Consider the following 16,526-nt stretch of genomic DNA (forward strand, 5'->3'; position numbering starts at 1 on the left):
GATTCAGACTTTTCCTCACAATTCACTTTTTCCCCCAGAATTCCGATTCTATATTTCACAATTCAGGCTTTTCCCCCCAGAATTCCGATTCTATATTTCACAATTCACTTTTTTCCTCAGAATCCCGATTCTACATCTCGCAATGCAGACTATTTTCCCTCAGAATTTTGATTCTGGATCTCGTGATTCAGACTTTTTCCCCTGAATTGTGCGATAGAGTCAGTTCCCTTTTTTATATTTTACTTCCTGGCGTTAATAAGCTTCCATACATAGAAAATGTCACGATTTTGAGTGCCCTCTCAAAAACATTTTACTTTTATATAATGAAACGTTGTGAAGTAATGTTATCCATTATAATATTACACATTATTTCATATTCCACAGACACTCTCACCTGAGATGTAAATTGGCTCAAAAATTAAAAACAGACATTATTACTGGTAAAACGCATGTGACTTAAGTTCTTTATTTCATTTCCACACCTCGTATTTCCAGAGGAAAACGTGTTCGAAATAACACAAGAGTACCATACAAACAGTAAAATCAAAGTATTAGTGTGAAATCCTGCTGACACTGAAACGCTGCTTAAAAAACAAAAGCCAGGACACAAACGCAAACGATGTAAAAATGGTTTTAAAATGCCGCGTCTACGCAGCTAATTCACTCAAGCTCCGCCTCCTTGCTCCCGTTGCCGGTGGAAACGTCACCACCCTCTGCTTTCTCTCTACACTTGTGCTCCTGCGTCTGATTGGCTGCTTCCTGTGGGCCTGTGCTCTGATTGGTGGGCTCCTTCGCTGCTTCCTGCGGGCCTGCGCTCTGATTGGTGGGCTCCTTCGCTGCTTCCTGTGGGCCTGCGCTCTGATTGGTGGGCTCCTTCGCCACTTCCTGCAGGTTGTACTTGCGGAAGAGCATGTAGTCGGTGACGACGCTGACGCAGCAGACGCTCTTGATGATCTCTATGATGATGCTCAGCTCAGGGTTGCTCAGGTCCACCTTATGCAGCGGGTTCATCTTATCCACCAAACCTGAAAGCCATCGCAACACACACATTCATCTTACAAGAGACAGAAGCAAACAGCGCTCTTAAACCAAAGACAACTGAATCATTCATTCAAGAGACTCTTCAAAAGCACTGCTTCATCCAGTAATGAAAGAAGTGAAGTATCTGTGAGTGAGTCACTGAACCATCATGATGATGAAGATGACGTACCAGCGACGGCTTTGATGACGTCGTCTCTCTTGCTGTGGCTGCTGTTTCGGGCTTTGAAGCAGATCTGGTACGTGGCCCTCAGCGGCGCCTTGAACCAGCGCTCCAGATACTCGCTCAGAAACTTCTCCATGTCCTCCGGGAACGCTCGACACGTGCCGCTGACCGGCAGCATGCGCAGGATCACACGAGACTTCCTCTTCTTCGTCTGGTGCAGGTCCGACAGGATGTGATGAACCAGCTCCTCTGGGTCTGGGGGGGGGAGAGAGAGAGAGAGAGAGAGAGAGAGAGAGAGAGAGAGAGAGAGAGAGAGAGTGTTATCACCTGTTCAGCTGCAGCTCATGTGACGCTCTGACCTGTGACTCTCTCACCGACTCCATGCGTGCGAATGAACACGACGTTATTGGCTCCGCTGTCGACCGCACTGAACCTCTGCTGACGCTTCTTCATCGACGACTGAATCTGAGACACTTCCTTCTTCAGCGCAGCCTCAGCGTCTTCATCACCCTCCTCATCCTCACTGAGGCAGTCTGTGGGCTGGAACACACACACTATAATCTCTATAGTGCACTACAGTATCACATCTCTATACTACAGTAAGACATCTCTATAGTGCACTACACTACAGTAACACATCTCTATAGTGCACTACACTACAGTAACACATCTCTATAGAGCACTACACTACAGTAACACATCTCTATAGAGCACTACACTACAGTAACACATCTCTATAGTGCACTATACTACAGTAACACATCTCTATAGTGCACTACACTACAGTAACACATCTCTATAGTGCACTATACTACAGTAACACATCTCTATAGTGCACTATACTACAGTAACACATCTCTATAGTGCACTACACTACAGTAACACATCTCTATAGTGCACTACACTACAGTAACACATCTCTATAGAGCACTGCACTTAACACATCTCTATAGAGCACTACACTACAGTAAGACATCTCTATAGTGCACTATACTACAGTAACACATCTCTATAGAGCACTATACTACAGTAACACATCTCTATAGTGCACTACACTACAGTAACTCATCTCTATAGTGCACTACAGTAACACATCTCTATAGTGCACTACACTACAGTAACACATCTCTATAGAGCACTACACTACAGTAACACATCTCTATAGAGCACTATACTACAGTAACACATCTCTATAGAGCACTGCACTACAGTAACACATCTCTATAGTGCACTACACTACAGTAACTCATCTCTATAGTGCACTACACTACAGTAACACATCTCTATAGAGCACTACACTACAGTAACACATCTCTATAGAGCACTACACTACAGTAACACATCTCTATAGTGCACTATACTACAGTAACACATCTCTATAGTGCACTATACTACAGTAACGCATCTCTATAGTGCACTACACTACAGTAACACATCTCTATAGTGCACTATACTACAGTAACACATCTCTATAGTGCACTATACTACAGTAACACATCTCTATAGAGCACTGCACTTAACACATCTCTATAGAGCACTATACTACAGTAAGACATCTCTATAGTGCACTATACTACAGTAACACATCTCTATAGAGCACTATACTACAGTAACACATCTCTATAGTGCACTACACTACAGTAACTCATCTCTATAGTGCACTACAGTAACACATCTCTATAGTGCACTACACTACAGTAACACATCTCTATAGAGCACTACACTACAGTAACACATCTCTATAGAGCACTATACTACAGTAACACATCTCTATAGTGCACTACACTACAGTAACACATCTCTATAGAGCACTACACTACAGTAACACATCTCTATAGTGCACTACACTACAGTAAGACATCTCTATAGTGCACTATACTACAGTAACACATCTCTATAGAGCACTATACTACAGTAACACATCTCTATAGTGCACTACACTACAGTAACTCATCTCTATAGTGCACTACAGTAACACATCTCTATAGTGCACTACACTACAGTAACATCTCTATAGAGCACTACACTACAGTTACATCTCTATAGAGCACTATACTACAGTAACACATCTCTATAGAGCACTGCACTACAGTAACACATCTCTATAGTGCACTACACTACAGTAACTCATCTCTATAGTGCACTACACTACAGTAACACATCTCTATAGAGCACTACACTACAGTAACACATCTCTATAGAGCACTACACTACAGTAACACATCTCTATAGTGCACTATACTACAGTAACACATCTCTATAGTGCACTATACTACAGTAACGCATCTCTATAGTGCACTACACTACAGTAACACATCTCTATAGTGCACTATACTACAGTAACACATCTCTATAGTGCACTATACTACAGTAACACATCTCTATAGAGCACTGCACTTAACACATCTCTATAGAGCACTATACTACAGTAAGACATCTCTATAGTGCACTATACTACAGTAACACATCTCTATAGAGCACTATACTACAGTAACACATCTCTATAGTGCACTACACTACAGTAACTCATCTCTATAGTGCACTACAGTAACACATCTCTATAGTGCACTACACTACAGTAACACATCTCTATAGAGCACTACACTACAGTAACACATCTATACTACAGTAACACATCTCTATAGAGCACTATACTACAGTAACACATCTATACTACAGTAACACATCTCTATAGTGCACTACACTACAGTAACTCATCTCTATAGAGCACTACACTACAGTAACTCATCTCTATAGTGCACTACAGTAACACATCTCTATAGTGCACTACACTACAGTAACACATCTCTATAGAGCACTACACTACAGTAACTCATCTCTATAGTGCACTACAGTAACACATCTCTATAGTGCACTACACTACAGTAACACATCTCTATAGAGCACTACACTACAGTAACACATCTATACTACAGTAACACATCTCTATAGAGCACTATACTACAGTAACACATCTCTATAGAGCACTGCACTACAGTAAGACATCTCTATAGTGCACTACAGTATCACATCTCTATACTACAGTAACACATCTCTATAGTGCACTACAGTATCACATCTCTATACTACAGTAACACATCTCTATAGTGCACTATACTACAGTAACACATCTCTATAGAGCATTGCACTTAACACATCTCTATAGAGCACTATACTACAGTAAGACATCTCTATAGTGCACTATACTACAGTAACACATCTCTATAGAGCACTATACTACAGTAACACATCTCTATAGTGCACTACACTACAGTAACTCATCTCTATAGTGCACTACAGTAACACATCTCTATAGTGCACTACACTACAGTAACACATCTCTATAGAGCACTATACTACAGTAACACATCTCTATAGTGCACTACACTACAGTAACACATCTCTATAGTGCACTATACTACAGTAACACATCTCTATAGAGCACTATACTACAGTAACACATCTCTATAGAGCACTGCACTACAGTAACACATCTCTATAGTGCACTACACTACAGTAACTCATCTCTATAGTGCACTACACTACAGTAACACATCTCTATAGAGCACTACACTACAGTAACACATCTCTATAGAGCACTACACTACAGTAACACATCTCTATAGTGCACTATACTACAGTAACACATCTCTATAGTGCACTACACTACAGTAACACATCTCTATAGTGCACTATACTACAGTAACACATCTCTATAGTGCACTATACTACAGTAACACATCTCTATAGAGCACTGCACTTAACACATCTCTATAGAGCACTATACTACAGTAAGACATCTCTATAGTGCACTATACTACAGTAACACATCTCTATAGAGCACTATACTACAGTAACACATCTCTATAGTGCACTACACTACAGTAACTCATCTCTATAGTGCACTACAGTAACACATCTCTATAGTGCACTACACTACAGTAACACATCTCTATAGAGTTACAGTAACACATCTCTATAGAGCACTATACTACAGTAACACATCTCTATAGAGCACTGCACTACAGTAAGACATCTCTATAGTGCACTACAGTATCACATCTCTATACTACAGTAACACATCTCTATAGTGCACTACAGTATCACATCTCTATACTACAGTAACACATCTCTATAGTGCACTATACTACAGTAACACATCTCTATAGAGCACTGCACTACAGTAAGACATCTCTATAGTGCACTATACTACAGTAACTCATCTCTATAGTGCACTACACTACAGTAACACATCTCTATAGTGCACTACACTACAGTAACTCATCTCTATAGTGCACTACAGTAACACATCTCTATAGTGCACTACACTACAGTAACACATCTCTATAGAGCACTACACTACAGTAACACATCTCTATAGTGCACTACACTACAGTAACACATCTCTATAGAGCACTGCACTACAGTAACTCATCTCTATAGTGCACTACACTACAGTAACTCATCTCTATAGTGCACTACACTACAGTAACACATCTCTATAGAGCACTACACTACAGTAACACATCTCTATAGAGCACTACACTACAGTAACTCATCTCTTCAGTGCACTGCACTACAGTAACTCATCTCTATAGTGCACTACACTACAGTAACACATCTCTATAGAGCACTACACTACAGTAACACATCTCTATAGAGCACTACACTACAGTAACACATCTATACTACAGTAACGCATCTCTATAGTGCACTAGACTACAGTAACGCATCTCTATAGAGCACTATACTACAGTAACACATCTCTATAGAGCACTATACTACAGTAACACATCTATACTACAGTAACGCATCTCTATAGTGCACTACACTACAGTAACGCATCTCTATAGTGCACTAGACTACAGTAACTCATCTCTATAGTGCACTAGACTACAGTAACACATCTCTATAGTGCACTACACTACAGTAACACATCTCTATAGAGCACTATACTACAGTAACACATCTCTATAGTGCACTACACTACAGTAACACATCTCTATAGTGCACTACACTACAGTGACGCATCTCTATAGTGCACTACACTACAGTAACACATCTCTATAGTGCACTACACTACAGTAACGCATCTCTATAGTGCACTACACTACAGTAACTCATCTCTATAGTGCACTATACTACAGTAACACATCTCTATAGTGCACTACACTACAGTAACACATCTCTATAGAGCACTATACTACAGTAACACATCTCTATAGTGCACTACACTACAGTAACACATCTCTATAGTGCACTACACTACAGTAACTCATCTCTATAGTGCACTACACTACAGTAACGCATCTCTATAGTGCACTACACTACAGTAACGCATCTCTATAGTGCACTAGACTACAGTAACGCATCTCTATAGAGCACTATACTACAGTAACACATCTCTATAGAGCACTATACTACAGTAACACATCTATACTACAGTAACGCATCTCTATAGTGCACTACACTACAGTAACGCATCTCTATAGTGCACTAGACTACAGTAACTCATCTCTATAGTGCACTAGACTACAGTAACACATCTCTATAGTGCACTACACTACAGTAACACATCTCTATAGAGCACTATACTACAGTAACACATCTCTATAGTGCACTACACTACAGTAACACATCTCTATAGTGCACTACACTACAGTGACGCATCTCTATAGTGCACTACACTACAGTAACGCATCTCTATAGTGCACTACACTACAGTAACTCATCTCTATAGTGCACTATACTACAGTAACTCATCTCTATAGTGCACTACACTACAGCAACACATCTCTATAGTGCACTACACTACAGTAACTCATCTCTATAGTGCACTACAGTAACACATCTCTATAGTGCACTACACTACAGTAACACATCTCTATAGAGCACTACACTACAGTAACACATCTCTATAGTGCACTACACTACAGTAACACATCTCTATAGAGCACTGCACTACAGTAACTCATCTCTATAGTGCACTACACTACAGTAACTCATCTCTATAGTGCACTACACTACAGTAACACATCTCTATAGAGCACTACACTACAGTAACACATCTCTATAGAGCACTACACTACAGTAACTCATCTCTTCAGTGCACTGCACTACAGTAACTCATCTCTATAGTGCACTACACTACAGTAACACATCTCTATAGAGCACTACACTACAGTAACACATCTATACTACAGTAACGCATCTCTATAGTGCACTAGACTACAGTAACGCATCTCTATAGAGCACTATACTACAGTAACACATCTCTATAGAGCACTATACTACAGTAACACATCTATACTACAGTAACGCATCTCTATAGTGCACTACACTACAGTAACGCATCTCTATAGTGCACTAGACTACAGTAACTCATCTCTATAGTGCACTAGACTACAGTAACACATCTCTATAGTGCACTACACTACAGTAACACATCTCTATAGAGCACTATACTACAGTAACACATCTCTATAGTGCACTACACTACAGTAACACATCTCTATAGTGCACTACACTACAGTGACGCATCTCTATAGTGCACTACACTACAGTAACACATCTCTATAGTGCACTACACTACAGTAACGCATCTCTATAGTGCACTACACTACAGTAACTCATCTCTATAGTGCACTATACTACAGTAACACATCTCTATAGTGCACTACACTACAGTAACACATCTCTATAGAGCACTATACTACAGTAACACATCTCTATAGTGCACTACACTACAGTAACACATCTCTATAGTGCACTACACTACAGTAACTCATCTCTATAGTGCACTACACTACAGTAACGCATCTCTATAGTGCACTACACTACAGTAACGCATCTCTATAGTGCACTAGACTACAGTAACGCATCTCTATAGAGCACTATACTACAGTAACACATCTCTATAGAGCACTATACAACAGTAACACATCTATACTACAGTAACGCATCTCTATAGTGCACTACACTACAGTAACGCATCTCTATAGTGCACTAGACTACAGTAACTCATCTCTATAGTGCACTAGACTACAGTAACACATCTCTATAGTGCACTACACTACAGTAACACATCTCTATAGAGCACTATACTACAGTAACACATCTCTATAGTGCACTACACTACAGTAACACATCTCTATAGTGCACTACACTACAGTGACGCATCTCTATAGTGCACTACACTACAGTAACACATCTCTATAGTGCACTACACTACAGTAACGCATCTCTATAGTGCACTACACTACAGTAACTCATCTCTATAGTGCACTATACTACAGTAACACATCTCTATAGTGCACTACACTACAGTAACACATCTCTATAGAGCACTACACTACAGTAACACATCTCTATAGTGCACTACACTACAGTAACTCATCTCTATAGTGCACTATACTACAGTAACGCATCTCTATAGTGCACTACACTACAGTAACGCATCTCTATAGTGCACTACACTACAGTAACGCATCTCTATAGTGCACTACACTACAGTAACGCATCTCTATAGTGCACTACACTACAGTAACGCATCTCTATAGTGCACTACACTACAGTAACGCATCTCTATAGTGCACTACACTACAGTAACGCATCTCTATAGTGCACTACACTACAGTAACGCATCTCTATAGTGCACTACACTACAGTAACACATCTCTATAGTGCACTACACTACAGTAACACATCTCTATAGTGCACTACACTACAGTAACACATCTCTATAGTGCACTACACTACAGTAACACATCTCTATAGTGCACTACACTACAGTAACACATCTCTATAGTGCACTACACTACAGTAACACATCTCTATAGTGCACTACACTACAGTAACACATCTCTATAGTGCACTACACTACAGTAACACATCTCTATAGTGCACTACACTACAGTAACTCATCTCTATAGTGCACTATACTACAGTAACACATCATGCTGCTCACCTGCTCAGGGCCGTAGAGCGCGTCCGCGTACTCGTTGAGGAGGCTGAAGGCTTCGCTCGTGCACTTGCGCTCGTTCATGTTGCAGGTGATGAGCACCCCCTGCGCGCCCACCTCCAGCTCACGGGAGCCCCTCTGTCTCTTGTGCGCATGCCCGCCGAAGCGCTTCCTCGTCCTCTTGCGCGTGTCAGACATGACTAGCTTTATCAAACAAATCTCCCCGAGATTAAAAAAGTGATGAAGAAACTCTGAGGATGTAAACGCTCTCCGGGCACGCGTGTGTTTGTGTCAGTCGCGCTTCAAGCGTTCCAGAGCACGCGTCATACAGGGCCTCGAAAGGGACATTTGATTACGAAACGCGTTTGACGCGGTTTCAAATTAGAAGTTGCATAAATATGCATCACACGAACCCTCTTTCATAAACAAAATAATGAAATTTGTATAAATAAAAAGTTTTGCTCAACACTTGAAGCCTCTATGTGTTAACAAGGCATTTGTAATGTATATGTTGTAATGCATTAGGCAGTTTGTAATCAAAAAATGAAAATGCTTTAGAATGTGCAGATTCCTTGTTATATATAAAATAGGTTTATCATGCTTTAATAATGTTCAATAATGTTCATTTGTTAACATTAATTTATGTATTAAACTAACAATAAGCAATACATTTGTTACAGCATTTATTAATGTTAGTTAATACAAATCCAGCGGTTCATTGTGTGTTAATGTTAGCTCACAGTGCATTAACTAATGTTAACCAATGAATCTTATTGTAAAGTGTTTCCCATTATTCTTTCTAGAGTTGTAACAATGAATAGATAAGATTATAATGTATTATAACTATGGTTATCAGTTTTATCATCCAACGCATGTGCAATGCAAGGCATGATTAATACGTTTTTAATGCATTATTATATAGACACCATCATGTAAAGTGTTAACAATATTTATTTCAAGTCACCTTTAAAAGAAATGTTTATTTACAATACACAATTTACAATCATCTGAGGGCGGTGGACCCGCAGGCGTGTGTTCTGGCCGCTCATGACGGGGTGATGAAGAGATGGGGTGCTCATCTGAGGGCGGTGGACCCGCAGGCGTGTGTGTTCTGGCCGCTCATGACGGGGTGATGAAGAGATGGGGTGATGAAGAGGTGGGGTGCTCATCTGAGGGCGGTGGTCCTGCAGGCGTGCGGTGTCCTGGCCGTGGTCAGCCCGCTCTCCCACTGGAAGAAGCCGCAGCGGTGGCGTGTGACGGGGCAGCAGAAGAACACACGCCCGTGGTTCGGGCCCCCGTTCCCCACCGTCAGGCGGCGGGCCCTGCGGCCACACTCACACAGAGGAGCCGTGCGCTTCCCAGGGAGACTGGCAGCAGCGGGGCCAGGGGGGTGGAGCCTGCTGGGGGGCGGGGCTCTGGGGGCACTGGGGGGCGTGTCTCTGTGGACGCGGAACGGGGCGTGGCCTAAGAAGCGAGAGAGTGGGCCGTACGGGTCAGTGTGTGTGAGAGTGTGTGAGTGTGTGTGTTTGTGCGGGACTGGTCTGGGTGTTTTAAAGAGACTGGTGGAGACACCGGAGATGCTGGGTTTGAGCCGCTCTGATGTGGTTTTGATGGGTTGGTTCTCATCAGGCTCCGCCCCCAGAGCAACAGGCTCCTCCCCCTCCTCAGTCAGCAGGACTCCGTCGCTCCAGCAGGCGCCGGGGCTCTCGGGGTCGTAGGTCGTGTCGGAGAGCCCGGCCAGCGCAGTGTTGCTGGTCTTCCCCAGCGCTGTGTTTGTGCTGGAGAGGACGGTGACCAGCGACACAAGCGCTCGACACACACTCGTCTGCGGAGCGTCACACACACTCAGAGCAGAGCGACACACACTTGTCTGAGGAGCGTCACACACACTCGGAGCAGAGCGACACACACTCGTCTGCGGAGCGTCACACACACTCAGAGCAGAGCGACACACACTTGTCTGCGGAGCGTCACACACACTCGTCTTCGGATCCTCACACACACTCGGAGCAGAGCGACACACACTTGTCTGCGGATCGTCACACACACTCGGAGCAGAGCAACACACACTCGTCTGTGGAGCGTCACACACACTCGTCTTCGGATCGTCACACACACTCGGAGCAGAGCGACACACACTCGGCGCTGCACAGATGTTTCCCCGTTGAGGTCTGGCCTTCACCAGCGCCTGAGAGAGAGAGAGAGAGAGAGAGAGAGAGAGAGAGAGAGAGATGCTGCTGTAATAAACGTCAGCACTGGCTCCTGATTGGCTGTAATGTCATGCAGGGGGCGGAGTCACCTGTCTGTGATGTCATGCAGGGGGTGGAGTCACCTGTCTGTGATGTCATGCAGGGGACGGAGTCACTCACCCGCTGCAGTGTCTTGGTGATGGTCAGACAACAGCCGTCACACACCATCCTCCACGCCAGCAGAGCCGTGTTCCTAGCGTCCACCAGACCTGATACATCAGAGAGTGTGTGAGTGAGAGAGTGTGTGTGTGTGTTCAGTGTAGTGTTGCACGGTGCACCGATACTTCAAAAGTATCGCGATTCTCGGAAATTAAAAACGTCACGATTCCTAAATTTATTAGTATCGATACTTCTAAGAATGACCGCGTTCCAGATGTGTAAGGCCGGCGACACACTGGATCACGCAAGCGTGTTGGAAGCGTTTCCAGGCAAAATAGAATAGGAAAAGATGTTTCTGTCATTTTGACACGAATACATATTAATAAATGACATTTTGATGTTTGAAAGTCTCTAGGTTTTGACATAAATGCAGATATAAATGTAATTTAAAAAAATATGATCGATTTTCAAATATTGCACCTCTCAATACAGAACGAATTATTCTGTAGCCTATTTTGCCGTCAACACTGCCGACGTTGTCTTTGCTGCTATATATTTATGTTTAACATGAAGTGCCTTCCACAACCCTCTCCCCATATGTCAAATATATCACCAATGAGGCTTATCATATGTTACCAATATTAAACATTGTTTAATATAATCGCTGTTCATATTTTTATTCAAAGTTCAGAATCAAGATAAAGTTATTACTGGTTATGATAAATGAAATAATGCTGCTAAATTTTTTATTTTTTTACCTTGAATGTCATTGCTCTAATTTATTTTTTATATTTTTATATTTTATATTTTGTTCAAATGTTTAATATATCTGCTGTTCATATGTTCATTTAGTAGTGTGTTATATGATTAGAATGTTGTCCCGGTTTTAAAATAAAGCACAGCAATGATATTTGAGAGTGTTTCTCCCTTTTCGGGAAAAGTATCGAAATCGCAATACTTGACTTGGTATCGGTATCGTGACAACACTAGTTCAGTGTTTAGTGTGTGTTCAGTATTTAGTGTGTGTGTTGTGTAGTGTGTGTGTGTGTTTAGTGTGTGTGTTGTGAAGTGTGTGTGTGTGTTCAGTGTGTGTATTGTGTAGTGTGTGTGTACCTGAGTGCTCTCGGCCGGTGAACTGGATGCCGAGGTCCAGCAGAGCTCCTCTCAGACCCTTGGGCTTCCTGTTATAGAACAGCTGACACACACACACCAGAGTCACACACACCAGAGTCACACACACACCAGAGTGTGCTGTGCAGCCTGTGCTGGAGAGCTGTGTCTGTGTGTGTGTGTGTGTGTGTGTGTGTGTGTGTGTGTGTGTGTTACCTTGTATGTGGCTCGCAGGTCGATCCAGCTCTTCAGAGCTCCAGGAACTCTCAGCTGCTTCCGCTTGCACTCGTACAGCAAACACACACCCAAATCCCAGTCTACATCAACACACACACACACACACACACACATAACACATGAACCTTATACATCAATACACACACACACACACACACACACACACATTACACATGAACCTTCTACATCAACACACACACACACGCGCATTACACATTGTGGGGGGGGGGTGGTTCGGGTGGTTCAGCGATCGCTGTGACGGGAGAGAGAGTTGGGAGACGAGCGGCGCGTGAGTAGGTCAAGTGCAAAATGGCGTACACCTGATCTCGTGTGCAGTGATGGCCGTGAGGAAGCATGAGAGCCACCTGGAAGCGAGCACCATGGAGAGAGAGAGAGTGGTTGTGGATCCGTGTGTGTGTGTGTGTGTGTGTGTGTCTGCCTGTCGTCCCATGAGGAGAAGCCTAGAAGAAGCGCTGTTTTGTTTGAGCAGAAAGTTATTGAAGCGCACTGAGCGTGATAATTGTTCTGAAAAGACTTAACTAATAAAACACACGATACACAGCAAGCCGACCCCGTCTCCTTCCTTCTACCCACAAACGAACCTTGCTACACACATGAACCTTCTACATCAACACACACACACACACACAACACATGAGCCTTCTATACACACACACGTTACACATGAACCTACACGAGACACACACGAGCCGTGAGTGAGTGATTCTCACCTGACCATGTGACGAATGCGCAGGCGTGTCCGGAGGGGGCGGGGCCAGAGCTGTCCGTCTCATAGGCCACGCCCCTCTCCTGCTGGAGGCCCTCCAGCCAGCGCACGAACCTGGACAGGCAGATGTGGAGCGGGGGGGCGGAGTCCACCTGATCCTGTCAGCCAATCACACGGTCAGACACACACACACACATCAATGATCCTGTCAGCCAATCACACGGTCACACACACACACACACACACACCTGTGTGATGCCCGTGAGCTGCGTGCAGAAGTCTGATAACAGCGGTCACACACACACACACACACCTGTGTGATGCCCGTGAGCTGCGTGCAGAAGTCTGATAACAGCGGTCACACACACACACACACACACACACCTGTGTGATGCCCGTGAGCTGCGTGCAGAAGTCTGATAACAGCGGCTGCTCCTGCGGTTGGACGAACGAGTGGAACTCAGACTCGACGGCTCCGGTGCTCAGATTCAGCAGAACCGCTGGAAACTCAACTGGAGAAAACAACACACAGCTCAGAGTGTGTGTGTGTGTGTGTGTGAGTAAGAGAGAGCGTGTGTGTGTGTGTGTGTGAGAGAGAGAGAGAGAGCGTGTGTGTGTGTGTGTGTGTGTGTGTGAGTGAACTTATTGATCTCTGGGCTGAGGCTTTTCTTCTCTCTCCAGCAGTTGTGTGTTTGTGAGAGAGAGTGTGTGTGTGTGTGTGTGTGTGTGTGTGTGTGTGTGTGTGTGTGTGAGAGAGAGAGAGAGAGAGAGAGAGAGAGAGAGAGTGTGTGTATATGTGTGTGAGTGAGAGAGCGTGTGTGTATATGTGTGTGTGTGAGTGAGAGAGCGTGTGTGTATATGTGTGTGAGAGAGAGAGAGAGAGCGTGTGTGTATATGTGTGTGTGTGAGTGAGAGAGCGTGTGTGTATGTGTGTGTGTGTGAGTGAGAGAGCGTGTGTGTATATGTGTGTGTGTGTGTAGAAGGCTCATGTGTAATGTGAGTGTGTGTGTGTGTAGAAGGCTCATGTGTAATGTGTGTGTGAGTGTGTGTGTGTGTGTGTGTGTGTGTAGAAGGCTCATGTGTAATGTGTGTGTGAGTGTGTGTGTGTGTGTGTGAGTGTGTGTGTGTGTAGAAGGCTCATGTGTGAGTGTGAGTGTGTGTGTGTGTGTGAGTGAGAGAGCGTGTGTGTATATGTGTGTGTGTGTGAGTGAGAGAGCGTGTGTGTATATGTGTGTGTGTGTGAGTGAGAGAGCGTGTGTGTATATGTGTGTGAGAGAGAGAGAGAGAGAGAGCGTGTGTGTATATGTGTGTGTGTGTGTGAGTGAGAGAGCGTGTGTGTATATGTGTGTGAGAGAGAGAGAGAGAGAGAGAGCGTGTGTGTATATGTGTGTGTGTGTGAGTGAGAGAGCGTGTGTGTATATGTGTGTGTGTGTGAGTGAGTGAGCGTGTGTGTATATGCGTGTGTGTATATGTGTGTGAGTGAGAGAGAGAGAGAGCGTGTGTGTGTGTGTGAGAGAGAGAGAGAGAGAGAGAGCGTGTGTGTATATGCGTGTGTGTATATGTGTGTGAGTGAGAGAGCGTGTGTGTATATGTGTGTGTGTGTGTGTAGAAGGCTCATGTGTAATGTGAGTGTGTGTGTAGAAGGCTCATGTGTAATGTGTGTGTGAGTGTGTGTGTGAGTGTGTGTGTGTAGAAGGCTCATGTGTGAGTGTGAGTGTGTGTGTGAGTGTGTGTGTGTAGAAGGCTCATGTGTGAGTGTGAGTGTGTGTGTGTAGAAGGCTCGTGTGTGTGAGTGTGTGTGTGTGTAGAAGGCTCATGTGTAATGCGTGTGTGAGTGTGAGTGTGTGAGTGTGAGTGTGTGTGTGTAGAAGGCTCATGTGTGTGTGAGTGTGTGTGTGTGTGTAGAAGGCTCATGTGTAATGTGAGTGTGAGTGTGAGTGTGTGTGTGTGTGAGTGTGAGTGTGTGTGTGAACTCACTGATCTCCGGCCTGAAGCTGTTCTTCTCTCTCCAGCACGTCGACTCAAAGTCAATGATGATGAGGAAGGAGAAGCGCTGCTCTGAGGAACACAGTTATTATCATTACACTGATAACACACACACACACACACACTCTCTTACACACACACTCTTACACACACACTCTCACACACACACTTACTACGGCGAGACTGATGAGCTCCTGATGACTGACTGCGCCTCCGGATCAGACCCAGCTCTCTGAGGACACACAAAACATTATACACACACACTATACATTATACACACACACACACACACACACACACAATACATTATACACAAACATATGTAAGGGATAATCCAATTTTAATGCACTTCGTAGAGGCAACCACCCTCCGCTTCGCGTCCTTTAATGCATGGCTAGCCGTGGATTATCCCTTACATAACATTTAACAATAGTGTATAGAGTTTATGGATAATATAATAATGTGTGTGTGTGTGTGTACTAGTGTTTGCAGCATCAGATGTGTTTCTTACTTCGCCAGACTCTTTGTTGACATGTTGTTGCTGTTCTCCACACACACACACACACACACACACTTCTGCTGAATTACTTAATAAACGATACACATCTAAAACATGATTAGGATTAATCGTCACAGAAAACACTCGCGCACTTTTGAATTACCCGCACATTCAGGCCGTTTCCGTTGTTATTCTGCGCTTCCGGTTTCGTGCGCTTGTTGCTGTTGTCACGTGTTTCTCAGCGGAGCCTGTGATTGGTCGAAAGCGGAAGTAGTCGCACAAAGATCAGTGGATCTTAATCGATGTCAGAGCTATAGATCAGTCAACACACGTGCTGTTCTCCTTCGTGTATTTACATTGTTATATCGTTGTTTTTACTACAGACTGACGTCATGGCGTTTTAATTTAAACACTGTGTGTTTTAGGTATCCGTGGATATGACTGCATGTTAATCA

At 43.6% G+C, this 16,526-nt stretch overlaps 3 protein-coding genes across 7 annotated transcripts in view; 1 reads left to right on the forward strand and 2 right to left on the reverse strand.

Moving 5' to 3' along the window:
- Positions 1-450: 450 nt before the first annotated feature.
- Positions 451-9,497, reverse strand: thumpd1 (THUMP domain containing 1). Of its 2 annotated transcripts, XM_084107150.1 has the most exons (5): positions 9,171-9,497; positions 1,579-1,744; positions 1,211-1,459; positions 852-1,025; positions 451-809 (listed from the first exon to the last, which is right to left on the reverse strand). In XM_084107150.1, the coding sequence occupies exons 1-5, from the start codon at positions 9,360-9,362 to the stop codon at positions 661-663; spliced, it is 930 nt and encodes a 309-aa protein (XP_083963276.1). In that variant the 5' UTR covers positions 9,363-9,497; the 3' UTR covers positions 451-660. The 2 variants fall into 2 exon arrangements, with proteins under 2 accessions (XP_083963276.1, XP_083963275.1); XM_084107149.1 differs by having other exon boundaries at positions 451-1,025.
- A 605-nt stretch (positions 9,498-10,102) lies between these two features.
- On the reverse strand, positions 10,103-16,314 carry eri2 (ERI1 exoribonuclease family member 2). 3 transcript variants are annotated; one of them, XM_084106885.1, is made up of 10 exons: positions 16,084-16,265; positions 15,746-15,804; positions 15,564-15,644; positions 13,971-14,098; positions 13,591-13,744; positions 12,839-12,939; positions 12,626-12,707; positions 11,534-11,622; positions 11,271-11,352; positions 10,103-11,087 (listed from the first exon to the last, which is right to left on the reverse strand). In XM_084106885.1, the coding sequence occupies exons 1-10, from the start codon at positions 16,104-16,106 to the stop codon at positions 10,330-10,332; spliced, it is 1,557 nt and encodes a 518-aa protein (XP_083963011.1). In that variant the 5' UTR covers positions 16,107-16,265; the 3' UTR covers positions 10,103-10,329. The 3 variants fall into 3 exon arrangements, with proteins under 3 accessions (XP_083963011.1, XP_083963010.1, XP_083963009.1); XM_084106884.1 differs by having other exon boundaries at positions 10,103-11,352; positions 16,235-16,314; XM_084106883.1 differs by having other exon boundaries at positions 10,103-11,352.
- Positions 16,315-16,319: 5 nt separating this feature from the next.
- The window catches only part of rexo5 (RNA exonuclease 5), a 16,848-nt gene continuing 16,641 nt past the window's right edge, over positions 16,320-16,526 (forward strand). For both annotated transcript variants that reach the window (XM_084106881.1, XM_084106882.1), the window contains exon 1: positions 16,320-16,526. This exon is cut by the window's right edge and continues 198 nt beyond it. The gene's annotated coding sequence lies outside the window, so the exon portion shown is untranslated.

Source organism: Abramis brama (genome assembly GCF_963993115.1).
Source record: "Abramis brama genome assembly, chromosome: 2".
Taxonomy (NCBI): domain Eukaryota; kingdom Metazoa; phylum Chordata; class Actinopteri; order Cypriniformes; family Leuciscidae; genus Abramis; species Abramis brama.

Coding starts and splice junctions, on each gene's coding strand:
- thumpd1 (XM_084107149.1), bottom strand. CDS start 9,362: ATGTCTGACACGCGCAAGAGGACGAGGAAGCGCTTCGGCGGGCATGCG. Junction 1,745..9,170: donor CGCTCTACGGCCCTGAGCAG/GTGAGCAGCATG, acceptor TGTGTGTTCCAG/CCCACAGACTGCCTCAGTGA. Junction 1,460..1,578: donor CATTCGCACGCATGGAGTCG/GTGAGAGAGTCA, acceptor TCCCCCCCCCAG/ACCCAGAGGAGCTGGTTCAT.
- eri2 (XM_084106883.1), bottom strand. CDS start 16,106: ATGTCAACAAAGAGTCTGGCGAA. Junction 13,745..13,970: donor AGCTCACGGGCATCACACAG/GTGTGTGTGTGT, acceptor ATTGGCTGACAG/GATCAGGTGGACTCCGCCCC. Junction 12,708..12,838: donor ACCTGCGAGCCACATACAAG/GTAACACACACA, acceptor TGTGTGTGTCAG/CTGTTCTATAACAGGAAGCC.